We start from the raw sequence: 21,708 nt of genomic DNA, 5'->3' as shown, positions 1-21,708 counted from the left end.
TTGATTTTTGTTACCATTCAGCACAGGTTCCATTTGCGAAGTTGTTCTCCACAGAATAGCTAGTTGGCTCGTTAACTAATGTTGACATTTACAGTTCGGAAAGCCGTTAGGCATTTGTTTTCACGTTGTTCAGGACTGCGCTTCCGCCATATTGAAGCAGTTCACTAGCGGCAAGTTGTGACTGACTGGCTAGGACCGAACTGACAAGAGATCCGCTAGTCTCTAGATAGACTTGGGGGGGCTGCTTGCGCGCTGATGACGCAGGAAAAACACCCAAGAGCTGACAAAAAAAACAAGGAACCAGATTATTCTAACTGACAGTTGAGCTTCAAATGAAATAGCAAGATATAGTGCACATTTATGTAAAACAACGACACACTCGTCAAGGCTGGAGTAGGTCGTGAATAGAGGAGAAGTCCTATCAAATTCCTGGTAAGTGGTTATAGCAACTAACGTTAGCTTGCACTGTTAACATCAGCTGGTGGATGCAGGTAATGGCAGCTGACTTGGTAACGTTAGCTAGCTCTAACGTTATTTATTTTGTTAGAAATGTCTTGGACTGAAATACGATGATTCGCGTCGTTAATCATTAAATAATTTAACTTGGATTGGGGAATGTTAGCTAGCTGGCTGTCTAAGTAATGTTATTAGTTCTGCCAGAATAGATAAGGTAGCTTACGCTAACTAACGTGGTTAGCTACTTACTGTACGTTAGTTAAGTTTACCACGTTACTGTCTGACTCACCCAATGGCAGGGGGGAGCAAGTTAATGTGGAGTTGGCTAGCTAAACTAACAGTTAGTTAACGGTTAGCTAGCTCGTGAACATTAACGTTATTGAAAGCCGGGTCGATATCAGCTAACTAGTTGACGTTTAAATTAGCTGTCGAGCTCTTTAGCTAGTTAACGTAATGACAGGCGGTTCCCCACCCCTGAACCAGATGTCTGAGTTGTTTTAATAGGAGTTAAATCCAGAAATGTCGCGCCGTGACAACTGTAGACACGTCTAACTAGCTAACTTGTCAATGTTGGCTAGAGGAGTTGTAAGGTTAGCTAGTACCACAATAAAATATCTGACTATTGACGTGGTTGCGCGGCCTGCTCCTTAACTACAGCTAACTAGCGAACGTTAGCGCATTGTCTGCTGAAATGCAAATGTTTCAAAACGATGAATTCGTAGTTTGTGTCTAAATCTTGCCAGATATCCAACTACCTTCAACTACCCTAATGAACTTGTATCAACGGTTACAGTTGCTGGCCAGGCAAAGGCCTGGAAAACTGCGCTTGGAAACTAGGCCTTCAAGTGACGGATCGCACTGCGAAATCAGACTTAATACGGTTGTTGTTAGCTGGATAGTTAGCTTCCAATTTAGCTAGCCAGCTGTTTTTACAAAAATGTATTGTCTTGATATGTCTAAGTGTAATGATATGACATTTCTGATTTTGGAATACGATCTTAATTTCCTTGGTGAATGTAAGCAGATCACACAACCAACCCAACCTTACGTTAGCGAAATACTGTAGCTAGCTATTTAGCTAAGTTGACAGATACACCCGTGTTGGATGTATTTTAAGTAGCTAGCAAAGATGAAGATGTAGCTGCATTATCATGGACCTGTTTGGTCAACTGTAATATGATATATAATTTATTTTTCATAACTTGTAAACGAATGTGTAATCTTTGCCTGTCAATGAACTTACTTGCCAACAACATCCTTGCAAAATGCTAACTAACGTTAGAGCTTATTTCTGAGTGATTTAATACTGAACTCTCAGGTTTGGACCATACCGTCTAGTGGCCCCTTTCATTCGTTATACAGCTGTAATTCAAGGCCCATTTCACATGACATAGCCAGCCAGTGATGTTTAAAGAGCTAGCTAGCCCGACAGGCTGCAACAGTATTTATGTGTTATTAGCTAGTCATCCAGTTAGAGACTGAAGGATGTTGAACAGAGGATGACCTCCCTTGTTTCACAATGCCATTCAGTATGGTATCATTTTCAATTCGCAGTTACTGATTTAAAAGGAATGATCACTGACTGGTGTTTTCTTTGTGCAATATGCTGTTGCTTAATTAGCAGTGGCTAAATGCATTCGTCACTTAAGGGGATCCAACTGTAGGCTACTCAATAGTGTGGTTTTGAGCTGGGCTCTCTAGGGAATGTCCTGCAGTAGAAGCATTTTAATGGCATGTTTCTGACGCCAGTGGTAAGGACAGGAAATGTCTCAGTTTCAGTACCTCAAAAGTTCACTAAATTTGTTTCCTTACTGAATTGACCACTAGCAGATGGATACAAATGTGAACACAGGTGCTGCAGATAATTTAGAATCCTTAAATTTTTTTAGACCTACTACTACCACACCCAGGCATCTCCTGAAGATGACATATCAGCAGAATCACTGTTAGTGGATTTTAGGGTTGCGCCTAATCAGTGTTTGATCAGATTGTGTTTTGCAGGGCTTGAATCTGGGTTTAGTTTTGTGTTGAATTATCATGTTACCAATGTTCTCTCTGGAATGATAAAGCTGTTCTCAATCAGTTTTTAAACAAGTATCTCATTATAGCTACCTAACATCAAAGAGTAAAGCAGCCAGGTGTTGATCAGAGAACTCGCACGGACGCGAGCACACACACAGAGCTCTCCAGGTCTACCAGACCAGCACAGCTGCGGTGGTTTCTTTAATGACATCACAAACGTAGTCACAGTCAGTCCATTGCCAGACCCAACCATTTGAATATGTCACCGAATACATCAAGGCCTATGAAGGAAATATCATGTGTAGGGAATACATGATCAAACCCTCTTGTTCCGAACTGGGGTGGATTGGATTTCCAGTCATATTGTCTCTCTGCCAGGCAAGACTGGTGTTGTCCCTGCAGCCAACTGATTGCAGCCACATATGTGTTCAGGAGGATGCAACATACTTAACTTTGCAGATAGAAATGCCATGAATATATCATCAGACATAATTCTCTACTCGTCATGTCAGAGAGAGGCATGTATTTCTATTCTACTCAATATATTTCTGTTGTAGTGTTGTGCCAGTAACAGTTTAGCTTCCATCCCTCTCCTCGCCCCTAACTGGGCTCAAACCAGGGACCCTCTGCACACATCGACAACAGCCACCCTCGAAGCATCGTTACCCATCGCTCCACAAAAGCGAGGGACGTCACCGATTGAAACGCTATTAGCGCGCATCCCGCTAACTAGCTAGCCATTTCACATCGGTTACACCAGACTGAACGCTACCCAGGCTTTCAGCTGGGTGGAGAGGACAGAGAGAGTTAATACTACTGATCCTTATGGCCTTTGTGTCCTCTGGAACTGCGGTTGGCCTTTGTTGGGTCATACAACAAAGGCCAACCGCAGTGCCTGGTGCGACATGTGCGTGGTGTGGTTATAAACCAGATTGTACCTTCGAGCTGGAGGGAGAATAGAATTTATGGTGATAACTTTCTCATAGACTTTATATGAAGTTGAGGCTTTGCGTTTCTGTAGGCTAGATATTGAAACTATATATTTTGATAAGAAAGATGCTGCTGATTTGTCTTTATTTTAAGGAAGTTTATTTTAAATCGCGAAGTGGTTGAGCAGTTTTCCCAAAGACTGAGAGGGGAAAAAGCATGCATTTGTATTTCATACAGACATTCTGTGTTGGTCTGGAACAGAATCGTAAAGGAGAGTGAAAGCGAAAGGGATGAGAAATATATCTCCTGCTTCCTGGCCAACCGATCCCATGGTTACTTCAGGAAATCCCCTCTCTTGTCTGAAACTGAGAAAGTTGTTGTCTTTGCTTTATGCTGTTCAGAGTTCAAATCCTAAAAAACTATGTGCCTCCACCACTGCTATACATGTCAAGAATAAGACTAAACTCAAAATGGTGTATGATTCATTTCCAATTCCAGCATATGTGGTTTGTATAAAATAGGACAAGTTTCCATCTGGTCAGGGGCTTATGGTAGTAGGAAAAGCGAGCAGCAAGTACAGTATGTCACATTTCCATTGTTGGATATCCATCGTCTGCTCCCAATCTTATCTATCAGTTTTCATGATATTGGCGTCACGTGCTAGGCCTATTCTTTTGGTTTTCCTTCTGATCTCAATTAGATGAATATTAAATTGGGGATTCGTCACTGAACAATTGTTTCATTTTGTTATTGCTCAATATAAAACGTTTGAGATATATCTTGATGGCCAATTCTGTGGGATTGTGCAAGGTATTACCTGAGTGCGGTAGTCTTACATGAATCCCATCCATCCCAGATGATTTCCATCCTTAACCCTTTGTGTTTATAAGCAAAGCACAAACTAAGAGTTTGTGGCTTTTGGCCACTGTAAGCGGTTGATTCCTAGATCAGTGATTCTTCCAAGCGGAGGCCACTTTTGAGAAAACCCATCAACAGAGCCCTGACGTTAGTGTCATTACAGCACTGAAACGCAGGCCAATGATCCACTTGGCTATTAATCGTTTTTCATGCTGGCTGGCATGCCAGTTATGCTGCGTGTATGATGATCATTATACTGTCTGAATGAGGCTGTTTAGGTAACACTCCATGGCAGTCATTTAGCTAGACTTGAACCACAACTGTTCATCTTGAGTTCTTTTGCTTGTTTGTGTATAAAAAAAAATATTAGGGACTACAATTAATGCATGTGCATTTAGCAGGGTTGTGGTCAATTTCATTTAAATTCCAGTCAATTCAGAAAGTACACGAATGTTCCAATTCTCTTCCATGCTTTTCAATGACACTGTCTTACGTCAGCGAGTCGATACCGTTAGCACTGATCTCGTTTCTCGCAAATGGAAATGGGATAGTTCAAAAGTAGTTTGGCTATAATGTGCTGTCTAACCCACTGATGTATAAGGTCTAACCTATACCTCAGTGGATCTAACATTAACAAATATTACCATTAGGTGACATCATCTGCTAAACCCCATTTCTGCCTCAAAACTCTGAATTAATCTAAGCTAAAACAAAAAATCTATGTTGATGCTTTTTTGATGAAGTATTACTTGCCCTATTTCACATCTAGCTAAGGATTATTGTGCTTCAATGAGCAGTATTTTTGAATTTTGAAGATGGGCATGTAAGCTAGCAAAAACTTTAGGGCTGACCCCAATTAGTTGACTGGTCGATTGTTTGGTCATCAGGCTGTTGGTTGACCGAGATTGTTTTAGTCAAGCGTTTACATATACAGTACCAGTCAAAAGTTTGGACACACCTAATCATTCTAGTGTTTTTATTTTTACTATTTTCTAAATGATAGAATAATAGTGAAGACATCAAAACTATGAAATAACATACATGGAATCATGTAGTAACCAAAAAGTGTTAAATCAATTTTTTTTTAAATATATATATTTGAGGTTCTTCAAAGTAGCCACCCTTTGCCTTTGACAGCTTTGCACACTAATGGCATTCTCTCAACCAGCTTCATGAGGTAGCCACCTGGAATGCATTCCAATTAACAGGTGTGCCTGCCTTGTTAAAAGTTAATTTGTGGAATTTCTTTCCTCAATGCATTTGAGGAGATAGCCCTATTTGGTAAAATGCCATATTATGGCAAGAACAGCTCAAATAAGCAAAGTGAAATGACAGTCCATAATTACTTTAAGACATGAAGTTCAGCCAATCCGGAATATTTCAAGAACACGTGCAGTTGCAAAAACCATCAAGCGCTGTGATGAAACTGTCTCTCATGAGGACCGCCACAGGAAAGGAAGACCCAGAGTTACCTCTGCTGCAGAGGATAAGTTCATTAGAGTTAACTGCACCTCAGATTGCAGCCCAAAAAAGTGCTTGACAGAGTTCAAGTAACAGACACATCTCATCATCAACTATTCAGAGGAGACTCTGTGAATCAGGCCTTCATGGTCGAATTGCTGCAAAGAAACCACTACTAAAAGACACCAATAAGAAGAGACTTGCTTGGGCCAAGAAACACAAGCAATGGACATTAGACCGGTGGAAATCCTGCCTTTGGTCTGATGAGTCCAAATTCACCTCCGTGTCTTTGTGAGACGCAGAGTAGGTAAACGGATGATCTCCGTATGTGTGGTTTCCACCTTGAAGCATGGAGGAGGATGTGATGGTGTGGGGGTGCTTTGCTGGTGATACAGTCTGTGATTTATTTAGAATTCAAGACACACTTAACCAGCATGGCTACCACAGCATTCTGCAGCGATACGCCATCTCATGTGGTTTGCGCTTAGTGGGACTATCATTTGTTTTTCAACAGGTCAATGACTCAACATACCTCCAGGCTGTGTAAGGGCTATTTGGCCAAGAAGGAGAGGGATGGAGTGCTGCATCAGATGGCCTGGCCTCCACAATCACCCGACCTCAACCCAATTGAGAGGGTTTGGGATGAGTTGGACCGCAGAGTGAAGGAAAAGCAGCCAACAAGCACTCAGCATATGTGGGAACTCTTTCAAGACTGTTGGAAAAGCACTCCAGGTGAATTTGGTTGAGAGAGTGCCAAGTGTGCAAAGTTGTCAAGGGTGACTCGTTTGAAGATTCTCATATAACATATTTTTTGATTTGTGTAACACTTTTTTTTGCTTACTACATGATTCCATATGTGTTATTTCATAATTGTGATGTCTTCACTGTTATTTTACCATGTAGAAAATTGTACAAATAAAGAAAAACACTTGAATGAGTAGGTGTCCAAACTTTTGACTGATACTGTATACTTTCCGAATGCACTGTATATCACCAGTAATACATTTACTGTTAATTCCTATAGTTTCTCATCTACAATGTTTTTTACTTTGGTTAAGGTAATTTATTTTTATGCATTCAATGTTATTCCAGTCTTCGTGTTCTCATTGTCAGAGTGGACACATTGTTTCCAGAGTGCACAACCTTTGCTACACTTGTGAGAAGCATGTTGTTTTGGTTTATTTAATTCCATTTGAAAGTTGTCAATAAAATGTAGTCATTGTCTTTTGTTTGGGGCACTCCTTTTCAATGTTGAGTAAGGATTTGCACGCGTAGAAGTAGTCGTATTCAATCAATCCCTATCCCAGTCTGCTGTCCCCACATGTTTCAAGATGGCCACCATTGTTCTTGTTCCCAAGAAAGGTAACGTAACTGAACTAAATGACTATCGCCCCATAGCACTCACTTTTGTCATCATGAAGTGCTTTGAAAGACTAGTCAAGGATCATATCACCTCCACCCTACCTGATACCCTAGACCCACTCCAATTTGCTTACCGCTCCAATAGGTCCACAGACCATCACACTGCCCTATCCCATCAGGACAAGAGGAATACCTATGTAAGAATGCTGTTCATTGACTACAGCTCAGCTTTCAACACCATATTACCCTCCAAGCACATCATTAAGCTTTAGACCCTGGGTCTCACCCCTGCCCTGTGCACCTGGGTCCTGAACTTTCTGACGGGCTTCCCCCAGGTGGTGAAGATGGGCAACAACATCTCCACTCCCCACAAGGGTGCATTCTCAGCTCACTCCATTACTCCCTGTTCACCCGTGACTGCGTGGCCATGCACGCTTCCAACTCAATCATCAAGTGTACAGACGACTACAGTGTTAGGCTTGATTACCAACAACGACAGCCTACAGGGCGGAGGTGAGGGCACTCAGTGTGGTGTCAGGAAGATAACCTCTCACTCAATATCAACAAAACAAAGAGATGATTGTGGACTTTAGGAAACAGCAGAGGGAGCACCCCCCTATCCACATCGACGTGACAGTAGTGGACAAGGTGGAAAGTTTTAAGTTCCTCAGCGTACACCTCACGGACAAACTAAAATGGTCCACCCACACAGACAGTGTGGTAAAGAAGGCGCAACAGCACCTCTTCAACCTCAGGAGCCTGAAGAAATTTGGCTTGTCACCTGAAACCCTCAAACTTTTACAGATGCACAATCGAGATCATCCTGTCAGGCTGTATTACCGCTTGGTACTGCAACTGCACCGCCCACAACCACAAGGCTCTCCAGAAGGTAGTGCGGTCTGCACAACGCACATCACTGTGGGCAAACTACCTGCCCTCCAGGACATCTACAGCACCCGATGTCACAGGAAGGCCATAAAGATCATCAAGGACAACAACCACCCGAGCAACTGCCTGTTCACCCCGCTACCATCCAGAAGGTGAGGTCAGTACAGGTGCATCAAAGCTGGGACCGAGAGACTGAAGAACAGCTGCTATCTCAAAGCCATCAGACTGTTAAACAGCCATCAATCAATCAATCAAGTTTATTTTATATAGCCCTTCGTACATCAGCTAATATCTCGAAGTGCTGTACAGAAACCCAGCCTAAAACCCCAAACAGCTAGGAATGCAGGTGTAGAAGCACGGTGGCTAGGAAAAACTCCCTAGAAAGGCCAAAACCTAGGAAGAAACTAGAGAGGAACCAGGCTATGAGGGGTGGCCAGTCCTCTTCTGGCTGTGCCGGGTGGAGATTATAACAGAACTATGCCAAGATGTTCAAAAATGTTCATAAGTGACAAGCATGGTCAAATAATAATAACTAACATTGAGTGGCTGCTGCCAACATACAGACTCATCACTGGCCATTTTAATAAATGTATTTAATGAAGGGATCACTGGTCACTTTAAATAATGCCACTTTAATGTTTACATGTCCTACATTACTCATCTCAAGTGTATATACAATTTTGTACCATCTATTGCATCTTGCCTATGCTGTACGCGCATCCATATCTTTATATGTACATATTCTGATTGTGTGTATATATAAGGTAGCCGTTGTGAATTTGTTAGATTACTTGTTAGATATTACTGCACTGTCGGAACTAGAAGCACAAGCATTTCGCTACACTCGCATTAACATCTGCTAACCATGTGAATGTGACTAATAACATTTGATTTGATTTATTCCTATAGGCTATCTGGCCAGCAAGAAAAATATAGGCATATAAATGTGCCCATTTTAAGGATCATAGTATTTTTGATTGGCTTAACACACAACCACTGACATGTGGAGCTTCTCAAAGTAATGTTTTCTTCACCTCAAACATCAAGCAAACAAAGTCTGTTTTTACATCCATTGAGAATGACAACAGTTCCTCAATGTATTTGAAACATCTTTCCAGCGCTCTCCCTTTCAGTAACCTCTCAGCATGAAAGAGAAACATGTTCTGATCCAGTGGAAACATCATAGAACATGCCTACCTGATTACTTCTTATCAGTGCTTGACTTGGACTGAAATAGGTTCCGTTACTCATTTTGGGTGCTGGTACTGTTTATATTTAGTTGCAGGAGATCCACAATACTTTCAAGCTAATATTCTATAGGAGTAACAGGAGCTCAAGCAGTTAAAATATGAGGTGCCGGTACTCCGCTCCGCTGAGCTCCTGCCCAAGTCCAGCACTGCTGCTTATCCCTTGCGCAAATAACCTACAGCTGTGTCTGTATGCAAGTTTTTGGCCGGACCCAAGTTAATAGTTGATACAATGTTTCAAGTTCGTTGCTAATGTGATTTATAGGATATTTTTTTAAACTTTATGTAGGTTATTTTTACATAGTTGGCAATAGAAGTTTGTTTTTAGGTTGATAATTTTCATTTAGATTTGGATAGAATTTTGATTAACCACATGACAATGATTTTCAGATATGAAGACGTTATTATAAATTAAATTAAGCTGTTCCAAGAAAATGTGCATTTGAAAACCGTAACTGGCACGCAGATGGGTAGAAATGGTAAGATAAATTGGCATTCCACGTGAGAAAGGTTACCGATTCCTCGTGTAGCCTATTGCCGGCAACTTCAGGAGAGTAATGGCAGAATCTACATAAGCCAGCAGGAGCGGGAGAATGGTTAGGTTAAGGTTATTTTCTTCTGGTTATCTAGATCTCTGGCGCGCTCTTGAGTCATTTTGTCTTCATCAAACCGTAAACTTAAAGCATCAGACAAGCTAAATGCACATAGTTGATTTTATTAAAACACATAGTGTGTCTATATATGAAAAATACACGCTTAAAAATGTTGAACAATCGATTGGTCGAAAGAACAGATGTATTTCAGTCAACCAAGATATTTTTTTTTTTTACTGAAACGATGCAACCAGCTACCTACTAAGTGCTCAGCTGAGCTGACCCAACGATTTGATTGTGGCGAAAAATGCCAATCTACAAACTGATTTCTGATCAGTTTACTGTTGGTTACCCTCTTAATTGTGGGGCTGCATGTCTACAACTTTAGGGTAATTTAAACCGGCTAAGCAAGCTTTTTATGTCGGTGAAGGAAGAGCTAGGTAACTATTTCACTAGCTAGCTACAACAATTAATGTTAGCTACACAGCTGATCAAGTCACTGCACTGCCTGGCGACCAACATCCTTGCACAGAATTTGTGCAGGAGATAGCCACCAGTTTGTTTTTATTTTCCCACAATTGCAAACTATTAAATCACTGTCAAAACATTTGCAATAATTAGGTAACTATTCTTCATATTTCATGGACTCATACAAGAGCGCAGTTATATAGAAAAAATGAGGAACTGCGTTAACATTTTTTCAATGGTGTATGCTGACTATTCAATAAGAGTTCCATTTCCTGCAAGACAGATTGGTTGAGGGACGAGTGTCCAGGAGGAGTGACGCCATCTGACGTGAGACAGTGGTTCTATTAGGAATTTTTTATATTTTAATTGGAGTTTAGTTCACTTTTTGAATTGTTGGTATTGACCCCAACCCTGGCATTTCCTTATATAATAGAGGGCATTTCCACTACTAGCATTCATTGTATCCTTGCCATACTAGCAGTCTCTGAGGTCGTCTTGGCCTCTTCCTCTCCAGAGTCAGGCCCATGGTGTCAATGTCATGCTGTTATAACTGGAGACGCTGCTGCCTACTCTCTCTGTATTACAGCCCTTGGAAAGTGCTCGTTGGCAGCCTCACTGCTGAATATGAGGTTTTTTCCATCTGTTGAGGATTGATATCTTTCTATATTTTTACACTTAATGCTGTACGTTAGTAGCAATATCATCGTAGTAAATGTATCTTTTCACCTCTTACCACAGACTTAATAACAACCAGACATTTGTTTGATTCCAATGCCTGCATGGCTAGCTATGGCTGGATGTTATACAAGACTACACCGGCACAGAATGCTAGAAAATTAGGCCTGTATGTTTTTGCTATGACGTCTCGTAAGTGGTGCCAATAAGTGCTGAGTTTGCAGCCAGGTCTTATCGTGTTTCACTGATGGTCATGCTGACGACCAGCACATGCCAAGCTCTCAGCTGATGTGATGGGAAATTAAACACCCGGACTCGGCAGCAGCCTGCCAGAGATGGTGTTGGCCTAACTGGTTCCTCTGTGTACCGTTGTTCCTTATTACGTCAGCGCTGTAATGCCTATCAGTCTTACTTCCGCACATTGCCTCTACAATACTGTTTTCTAACTGCACTCATGGAACGCAAGCAAGTGTCTGGGGGGAAAATACGAAAGATTGTTCCCTATCATTGTGATACGTCCCAAAGTGTCTTGACTGACAGAATTGAAGGCTTATCTTTACCCTTGCAATGTTATATCATGCACATGCCTTAATCATATTTCAGTGTACACTGTCTTCTTTATTGTTATCCCCAAGCCAAATTCACAGCGAGCCAGGCTCACCTGACAGGTGGTCACTGACAGCACCAAACAACTTATTTGATAACACATGATGACTATAAAAAAGAAACATACCGTATTTAACACAACGTAGACGTGATCCATGTTAAAATCTTTCCTATCGCGTCCATTCGTTTTTGTGAGTGAGACCATGCAGTATTTTTATTGTCTATGACAACTAACCCAATGAAACACCCTAACCCTCTCCTCTCTTCTCCAGGTTATGCAATGGTCTCAGCGGCCCGTCCAGATCTCCAGGTGGTTCTGTCCCTCTCTCTCGTGCCGCGGCCGCTGCTCTCCTCCCTCTGCTCTGCCTCTGAGGTTGCTGAGGCGCCTCCTGTGATTTCCCTCGTGGTCAGTGCTGCCTAAGAGGCCAAGATTGCCAAGATCTGCCCCGTGGCGAGCATGACAGCCACCACGCGTGGCTCTCCGGTGGGGGGCAACGACAGCCAGTCGGGCCAGGGCCAGGCACCCGATGCCCAGAGTCAGAGCCAGCCCCCGCTGCCACAGAACCAGGTCAGGAAACTGTCAGTCCCATCCTCTCATCTCTGTCCCTCACCTCAACATCATGTGTTCACCATGTTCTCTCTTCTAGTCCTCTTTCCTTTTTCTGTCTCTCTCTCTCCCCTCATCCAGGGCTCCAGAATAACATTTTCCCCTGGTGCCACTAACTTATTCAGTTGGTGGCATTCAGTATTCGATAAATCTGTTACATCTAACATATCCAAGCTGGAATGCATGATTCAAAATATTTTTATATGCAACCTAAACCAGTGGTTGTCATGCATTTTGGGGTGACAATTAGGCTATTTTTGTTATATTTTACTGTCAAAATTGGGTTCCAGAATTTCCATACGGTCTATTCAGACCCCTTGACTTTTTCCACATTTTGTTACGTTACAGCCTTAATCTAAAATGTATTAAATCGTTTTGTCCCACATCAATCTACACACAATACCTCATAATGACAAAGCAAAAACTGTTTTTTTGAAATGTTAGCTAATTTATTAAATAAAAAAACAGATCACATTTACATAAGTATTCAGACACTTTACTCCGTACTTTGTTGAAGCACCTTTGGCAGCAATTACAGCCTCAAGGCTTCTTGGGTATGACGCTACAAGGCACACCTGTATTTGGGGAGTTTCTTCCATTATTCTCTGCAGATCCTCAAGCTCCTCTGTCAGCTTGGATGCACAGCTATTTTCAGGTCTCTCCAGAGATGTTCGATCAGGTTCAAGTCCGGGCTCTGGCTGGGCCACTCAAGGACATTCAGGGTCTTGTCCCGAAGCCACTCTCTGCATTGTCTTGGCTATGTGTTTACTGTTGTTGAGATCTGAGATCCTAAGCACTCTGGAGCAGGTTTCCATCAAGGATCTCTCTGTACTTTGCTCATTTCATCATTCCCTCGATCCTGCCACCACCATGCTTCACCGTAGGTATGGTGCCAGGTTTCGTCCAGACGTGATGCTGAGGAGTGGCTTCCGTCTGGCCACTCTACCATAAAGGCCTGAATGGTGGAGTGCTGCAGAGATGGTTGATCTTCTGCAAGGTTCTCCCATCTCCACAGAGGAGCTCTGTCAGAGTGACCATCGGGTTCTTGGTCACCTCCTTGACCAAGGCCCTTCTCCCCCGATTGCTCAGTTTGGCCGGGCGGCCAGATCTAGGAAGAGTCTTGCTGGTTCCAAACTTCTTCCATTTAAGAATGATGGAGTCCGGGCTGTTTTCTTGGGGATCTTCAATGCTGCAGAATTTTTTTTGTTACCCTTCCCCAGATCTGTTCCTCGACACAATCCTGTCTTGGAGCTCTGCGGACAATTCCTTAGACCTCATGGATTGGTTTTTGCTCTGACATGCACTGTCAATTGTGGGACTGTTATATAGACCGGTGTGTGCCTTCCAAATCATGTCCAATCAATTGAATTTACAAAAAGGTGGACTTCAATCAAGTTGTAGAAATAGCAAAGGGTCTGAATACTTATGTAAATAAGGTATTTCTGTGCTTTTATTTTTATACATTTGCAAACATTTCTTAACCTGTTATCGTGTTGTCATTATGGGGTGTTGTGTGCAGATTGCTGAGTATTTTTTTAATTTAATCTCTTTTAGAATAAGGCTGTAACGGAAAGAATAGAAAATAACTTAAGTGAAAGTCACCCAGTAAAATTGTACTCGAGTAAAAGTCCAAAAGTATTTGCTTTTAAAGATACTTAAGTATCAAAAGTAAATGTAATTGCAAAAATATTCTTAAGTAAAAGTATAAATCATTTCAAATTCCTTATATTAAGCAAGTCAGATGGCACCATTCTTTTCCTTTTTAATTTTTTTTTTTTTAATGTACGAATATCTAGGGACACACTCCAACATCATTTACAAATGAAGCATGTGTGTTTAGTGAGGCTGCCAGATCAGAGGCAATAGGGATGATCAGGGATGTTCTCTTGATAAGGGTGTGAATTTACCCATTTTCCTGTCCTGCTAAGCATTCAAAATGTAACATACTTTTGGGTGTCAGGGAAAATGTATGGAGTTATTTATTTATTTTTTCACCTTTATTTAACCAGGTAGGCTAGTTGAGAACAAGTTCTCATTTGCAACTGCGACCTGGCCAAGATAAAGCATAGCAGTGTGACACAAACAACAACACAGAGTTACACATGGAATAAACAAACATATAGTCAATAATACAGTAGAGAAAATTTAAACAAAAAGTCTATATACAGTAAGTGCAAATGAGGTAAGATAAGGGAGGTAAGGCAATAAATAGGCCAGGGTGGCGAAGTAATTACAATATAGCAATAAAACACTGGAGTGATAGATGTGCAGAAGATGAATGTGCAAGTAGAGATACTGGGGTGCAAAGGAGCTAAATAAATAAATACAGTATGGGGATGAGGTAGTTGGATGGGCTGTTAACAGATTGGCTATGTGCAGGTGCAGTGATCTGTGAGCTGCTCTGACAGCTGGTGCTTAAAGCTAGTGAGGGAGATATGTGTCTCCAGCTTCAGTGATTTTTGCAGTTCCTTCCAGTCATTGGCAGCAGAGAACTGGAAGGAAAGGCAGCCAAAGGAGAAATTGGCTTTGGGAGTGACCAGTGAGATATACCTGCTGGAGCACTTGCTACGAGTGGGTGCTGTTATGGTGACCAGTGAGCTGAGATAAGGCGGGGCTTTACCTAGCAAAGACTTGTAGATGACCTGGAGCCAGTGGGTTTGGCGACGAGAGTGAAGCGAGGGCTAGCCAACGAGAGCGTACAGGTCGCAGTGGTGGGTAGTATATGGGGCTTTGGTGACAAAACGGATGGCACTGTGATAGACTGGATCCAATTTGTAGAGTGTTGGAGGCTATTTTGTAAATGACATCGCTGAACTTGAGGATTGGTAGGACGGTCAGTTTTACGAGGGTATGTTTGGCAGCAGAGGTCCAGACAACAGGTAAAAAGTACATTATTTTCTTTAGGAATGTAGTAAAACTTCAGTAGTTCTTTCAAGTGTTTTTACTGAAGTACTTTACACCACTGCTAAATATAATACTTACTGCTAGTAGCCATGCATTAGTCTAACAGTAAATGTAATGTCCCCCAAAAAACGTTGCTATTACGCCTAGTGCAGTTGCGATAGCTGATGCGGAATTTTGCGAGCTCCGTATTTCAAAGCTATATCAGATATCTTGATTGTAAAACAGTGTGCTTGGAGCTCAATAATGATAATTGAGAAATAAAATTATACCTACAGGAAGCTGAGACCATCCTCTCTTTTAATATGGACAGCTAGTTGCTTACGAAGTAGTTTTTTCCCCCCCTGCAGGTTCATTTTGAAATGTTGTACAATCACAGTGGCAGGGCAGACACTTTTTATTACAGGAATCATGAGGATAATTTAATACTGTCGGAAAAATTCATGATTTTGTCCGCCCCAAAAATAGGACTTTTTAATAAATGGTCACAGTCTGGAGTCCTGTCATCTCCTCTCTTTCATTCCCCCTCATCCTGTTCTCATTTTTCTGCTAAAGCAGATGGTATGAAACTAACTCCCTCTCGTGGGGCGTAAAGCTCTCCTGAAACATCGAACATTAACTCCAAATATGAATCCAACCTGTTTTAGCCTCTCTGTGTGTTTGACGAATGCTGTATTGATGTTTTGTTTAGACCTGAGTGTTGGTGTGTGACACTGTTACTGCATCAGTGGCCTACAGTTTCACAGAAGCAGCACAGAGACTCATGTAGTTGAGTTAACCTGCGGGAGGGGAGGGGGGGGGGGGGGGGGGGGTGACAAAGCGTGTGTGTCTGTGGGAAACACTACACCACAGTCAGTGCTCACACCTAAGCGGAACGGGAGAGGGAGACTGGGATGGAGGAGGGAGGATACAATGAACACAAGCTCCTGAATGATATAGACCGAGAGGGTGTTAGAGATGAGTCGTACCCAGACGTGAGAGGCAAGCTGGCTATGTAGGTCATCCAAGCAGAAGGAGCCTTCTCTACACACCCCCACATTTCCCAAGTTCTGCAGCTCTGCTACTCACAACACACACACACACACCACACTTGATGCTGCCGCTACCACTGCTGCTCATACATACTAACAGCTAGCTAACTAGCGATTAGCGTTAGTGGCTAACAGGATTTATTTTAGCCACGACATGCTAAGAAAAGACAAACTAGCTGTTTGCAGACTGTAATACACAAACTAATAGTGTGATTATAGGACGCTTTGAAAGCAGTATCCGTGTCACCAGCATATTGTTGCGTCTGACCATGCAGAGTGACCGTGAAGTGCTGGTGACTCCATGGTCAAGCAACAACTCTCCTTGAGTGTGAGGGGGCAAGGCTTTGTGTGGGAAGCGGCATGCAGGAGAGGGAGAGGCGACTTGCAAGTAGCAAACGGATTAAAATATAACACGTGCCAGAGTTGCGTATCACAATTATCAAACCAAACATTGAAATACCGTTATAGAAGGTTAAGTAATAACTCAAACCGGTCCGTTCATCAATACCGGTGTATGTGTGTGTGTGTATATAGTAAAATACTGTAACGCCCAATCCTATGTCTGCCTGACGTTGGTTGTATTTCCTCATGGGTTGGCTAGCAGCCGGGGTATTGATTGTTTAATTTTTTCTGTTATATTCTGTGTGTTTCAGACGTCGTCCCCTAACTCGTCCAATGAGAACTCTCCAGTGAGCCCCCCGGATGAGCAGGGTCAGGGGGATGGACCCCCACAGCTGGAGGAGGAGGTGGAGGAGCCAGCCTTCCCTCACACAGACCTGGCCAAGCTGGATGACATGATCAACAGGTACACCCACACACTTACACACACACGGCCAAACTGGACCACAGGTATTCTATTTATTTTTATAGGGACAGTGAAACAATCAACGTTTAAGTAAAGTGATGGTATTATCCAGCTGGCTATTTTTCAATCGCATTCCCTGGGCAAGTTATTAAAAACAATTGCAATAACAATACACACAAACAATGAGCAGTGAGCACGCAGACAGACAGCAACATAGGACAAGCAACACATGGCACGCAGACAGACAGCAACATAGGACAAGCAACACGTAGCACGCAGACAGACAGCAACATAGGACAAGCAACACGTGGCACGCAGACAGACAGCAACATAGGACAAGCAACACGTGGCACGCAGACAGACAGCAACATAGGACAAGCAACACGTGGCACGCAGACAGACAGCAACATAGGACAAGCAACACGTGGCACGCAGACAGACAGCAACATAGGACAAGCAACACGTGGCACGCAGACAGACAGCAACATAGGACAAGCAACACGTGGCACGCAGACAGACAGCAACATAGGACAAGCAACACGTGGCACGCAGACAGACAGCAACATAGGACAAGCAACACGTGGCACGCAGACAGACAGCAACATAGGACAAGCAACACGTAGCACGCAGACACAGAGCAACATAGGGCAAGCAACACGTGGCACGCAGACAGACAGCAACATAGGACAAGCAACACGTAGCATGCAGACAGACAGCAACATAGGACAAGCAACACGTAGCACGCAGACACAGAGCAACATAGGGCAAGCAACACGTGGCACGTAGACACAGACTAACATAGGACAAAAAGCAACAAAACAAAATCCAGGTAAGCAACAAACAGGGTTTCCACACCTCACAAGCTACAGATAACATGGAAAGCGGCAATACACGGTTTGTGTGATACTAAGTGCTGTGTGGTTGTGAGGAGGAATGTGTTTCTCTGTATTCATGTGGATGTTTTGTGTTTCCAGACCCCGCTGGGTGGTTCCAGTTCTGCCAAAGGGAGAGTTGGAGGTTCTTCTAGAAGCTGCTATAGAGCTTAGTAAAAAGGGTAAGAATATTGGTTCATTCTATTTCTCAAATTACTACTCATGTATTGAACTAAGGCAATCAAGATGGTATAGAAAGCCTGTCCTTGGCTATGTACACATCTGAAATCGCATTGACAGCAGTGTATTTCAACCACTGTGTATGGAGTTTAGACTAGCTTGATGGTCGACTCTCTTTTAGTGTAATTGCGCTTTGTCAACGTCCCATTAAAATGTACGCCTCCGCATAGTTTCTCTTTAGATTGATATTTGACCTGTAGCCCTTGAAATAAAAATTATCTGTGGTAGCACAATATCTCCATGCACTTAATTATTGTCTGTTTTCTGTCTGTTTAGAACTTGATGTGAAGTGTGAGGCGTGCCAGAGGTTTTTCAGGGACGGCCTGACCATCTCTTTCACCAAGATTCTCACAGACGAGGCCGTCAGCGGGTGGAAGTTCGAGATACATGTGAGTCTTTATTTTATTCCATTTCATTTAATCAGGATAGTGCTCTCAAAAGCAATGTCCACCGTTTTTCAAGGAGTCATGGGCCCTCTTTCCAATACTTTGAAAACCTATCCTCCTTCCAGTCCCTCCCTTCGGCTAATCACTCATTTGACACAATTGGATTGGTGAAACCTATCCAGTGTAACTCCTGTTTTCACCAATCCAATTATGTTAATTGTGTGATTAACTCAAGGAAGGAAGGCTGCATTTCTGAAGAAGTATTCAAACAGGGCCTTGGTAAGGGGAGTGATGTCACCAGAAGCACCCTGCTGTTGAGATCTGAACGACAATTTCTGTCCTCCTCTGTTGAAAGCTCCACAGGTGTCTTATATTCCTCTGCATCAGTCTAAATTCAGTTTGCTATCTGGGCCCCTGTGCTGAAGGAAAGAAGGGAGAATGAACCGGGAGAATGCCGGTGGTGATCAATGCTCTTTTCATCGGAGGAAGGGGCTTGGGTTTGGCTGTTCTTTAACTCTGACATTGATACTGAATAGCCTTTCTCAGTGGAGCGTGAGTCACCCACTCTTGACAGCCCAGGCCTACAGCTGACTGCTGTGCCCACCTTACAATTTATCCTACCATTTCTACTGTTCTGCGTGCCAATTCAGATTTTTTTATGTGACGATTTTCGTGGAACAATTTCATTTCAAAGTCATTGTCACATGGTTAATCATAAAAATCTGGATTAAAATGATAAAAATGTGAGATCACCAGCCTCTGCCTTATGGACATATTGATACACTGTGATTCATTGGCGGGTAAAGAAATGAGTGCATAGAACTCATAGCCTTTAGGACAGTGCAGCAGTAGGCCTATAAGTTCTTTCTCACCGAGGATTGTGATTATCGAGGGGGAGATTGTTGGAAAGATTTTTCAAATAGCTTACTTTGAGAAACTATAGTTTCATTATTATCATTTGTAATGGATGTATAAAAAAATAAATAAAAAAAAAACACTTTCTTACATTTCTGCGCAGCAGGCCAGTTACTTCTATGCATGCTCAGGCGCACGTGCTCCCTCAATATTATTTTACCTTTATTTAACTAGGCAAGTCAGTTAAGAACATATTCTCATATTCTTATTTTCAATGACTGCCTATGAACAGTGGGTTAACTGCCTTGTTCAGGGGCAGAACCACAGATTTTCACCTTGTCAGCTCGGGGATTTGATCTTGCAACCTTTCGGTTACTAGTCCAACGCTCTAACCACTAGGCTACTTGCTGCCCCGATTATCAGGAAAGAGAAACCAGACACATGCTCACATGGAGCACTCCAAACAAAATACAATGGAAACATTTAAAGATCTTGTACATGATGGTTATGAAATAAACCAAAACTTGTTTCTCAAATGACCTGTAAATTTAAATCTTCCCGGTCAAGTTGTCCGGTGCCATGTTTTCCTTTGGAAAATCTTGCAATAGACATAGTTCCTGGCCACTCGCATCCCTGCAAATATGATGCCTCTTTTGAGTTGATACATTGCTACCGCAGACTTAGGAATGTGTTGTGAAGAAAGAGGATAGCTCTGTAGCAGCTTCAATATGGAGGAAGCTCCACCTAAGCCCTCAGTGAGGCTATGTGGAGCCGATTGCTTACAGCAATCTCGCTCTCTCTCCATCCAGAGGTGTATCATCAGCAACACCCACCGGCTGGTGGAGCTGTGTGTGGCCAAGCTCTCTCAGGACTGGTTTCCCTTGCTGGAGCTGCTGGCCATGGCCTTCAACCCCCACTGCAAGTTTCACATCTACAATGGCACGAGGCCCTCTGAGACGGTGCCCGCCGGGGCACAGCTGGCAGACGACGAGCTCTTCGCCCGCCCCCCTGACCCTCGCTCTCCAAAGGTAGGGTCTGAATTCAAGGTAGGCCCCCCCCAAAGATTTTTTTATTACTCTGGTCCAACCACCTGTTTTATCAATGTACTCCTTATTTAGGACCCAAAACTGTTTTTAAATATATATTTTCAGTGATTTGACACTTTTATTGAGACGGAGACAAGCAAGTGGGATCGGTGGACACAGAGATTGAATCCTGGTCTCCGGCAGGGAGTCTTATGTGACTGCCGGGGAGTGTTACTGCAACACATCGGCCCCAAACTTAACCCACCCTTTTTTTCCCCCCAAAGAAACTTTTCCAAAATCGCCAAATAACCCCACATTTCCCCAAGACCCTATAATCTATCCTCTGATTTTCCAACACTCTCCCGAGGAAAGAAATGTTGACTTAGTTTGTCTATATCGTCTGTTTGCAAAATATATAACCCTCTATCTTCAAGGCCAATTCCCTTATTTACTGTTGAGGCTATTCTTCTATCAAGGTGGATCAACAAAAAGATACACAGAGGATGTTTTAATAAACCATGTCCTGGGACTGATGTGATATTGGCTAAACTGTCTCTTTCTCTCCCAGCCAAATCTCATATAGGCACAGTGAGACGTGTCAGATTTGTTTTTATTTATTATAGAATTGAGTCTAAATTAAATATCCTCTGGATGGATGCTCCATGGGTAAATCTTTCTAATTCACTCTCCGCAATTGCCGTAGCAACAGATATCCAGAGAACAGACTTTTTTATTCCTTGGCAATTTATTTTCTTGGAACGAATGTGCTCTTTGCTCTGGCCTTGCTGCCTTGCCTTAGGGCCAGTGCACAGAAACAAAGGATGACTACTCTGTGGACTGGGTAGGAAATAAGAGGAATGGAAATAAAACAAGCGGATGTACTCGAGGTGTCTGCACTGTTGTGAAGTTTAAATGAGATTAGGCGATGCCAGGGAGAGTGAGTGAGTTTGCTATGAAAACCGCAATGAATGGAGCGTGGGCCGGGGGTGGTCAATGTGAACACTGTCTGCTGTAGGTGGCAGTCTGCCCAATACAAACACTGCTGCAGCCTCTGATATGGGTCTGTGGCAGTTTTTTCCTCTGATTTTCCCTCCAATTAAGCCTTTCTGTGTAACCGCTTTGAGACCTAGAGGGATGTATTTGTGTAGCCAAACAGCTTGAGTGGATAGTGGAAGCATGGTGAGTATTTTTACTTTTTAATGTATTTTTAACAAGTGGTTTGTTTTTTTCCCTCTTCGTTCACAGGGCTGGTTGGTGGACTTAATTAACAAATTCGGCACGTTAAACGGGTTTCAAACTCTGCACGATCGCTTCATAAGTGGCCAAGCACTGAACGTCCAGATCATCGCTGCCCTTATCAAGTGAGTCGGCCCATATACATACATACACACTTTAATGGGTGACATCTAAAGAGCACGTT

The 21,708-nt window shown here is 42.7% G+C and overlaps 1 protein-coding gene across 5 annotated transcripts in view; it reads left to right on the top strand.

Annotated features, from left to right (window-relative positions):
- Window positions 1-5: 5 nt before the first annotated feature.
- Window positions 6-21,708, top strand: part of LOC129820877 (probable ubiquitin carboxyl-terminal hydrolase FAF-X) — a 77,184-nt gene continuing 55,481 nt past the window's right edge. Inside the window, exons 1-7 of one of the 5 annotated variants that reach the window (XM_055877947.1) lie at window positions 6-432; window positions 11,839-12,134; window positions 16,759-16,910; window positions 17,885-17,964; window positions 18,299-18,411; window positions 20,073-20,291; window positions 21,534-21,649. In XM_055877947.1, coding sequence (XP_055733922.1) covers window positions 12,024-12,134; window positions 16,759-16,910; window positions 17,885-17,964; window positions 18,299-18,411; window positions 20,073-20,291; window positions 21,534-21,649 — 791 coding nt within the window. In that variant the 5' untranslated portion in view covers window positions 6-432; window positions 11,839-12,023. Of the gene's footprint in view, window positions 433-472; window positions 492-11,838; window positions 12,135-16,758; window positions 16,911-17,884; window positions 17,965-18,298; window positions 18,412-20,072; window positions 20,310-21,533; window positions 21,650-21,708 lie in introns of those variants that run through there. The other 4 variants (XM_055877945.1, XM_055877949.1, XM_055877948.1 and 1 more) reach the window with 4 other exon arrangements.

The sequence above is a fragment of the Salvelinus fontinalis genome, chromosome 23, assembly GCF_029448725.1.
Source record: "Salvelinus fontinalis isolate EN_2023a chromosome 23, ASM2944872v1, whole genome shotgun sequence".
In the NCBI taxonomy this organism is placed as follows: Eukaryota; Metazoa; Chordata; class Actinopteri; order Salmoniformes; family Salmonidae; genus Salvelinus; species Salvelinus fontinalis.
The sequence above is the reverse complement of the archived record's forward strand: the minus strand, read 5'-3'. Positions and strand labels throughout refer to the sequence as shown.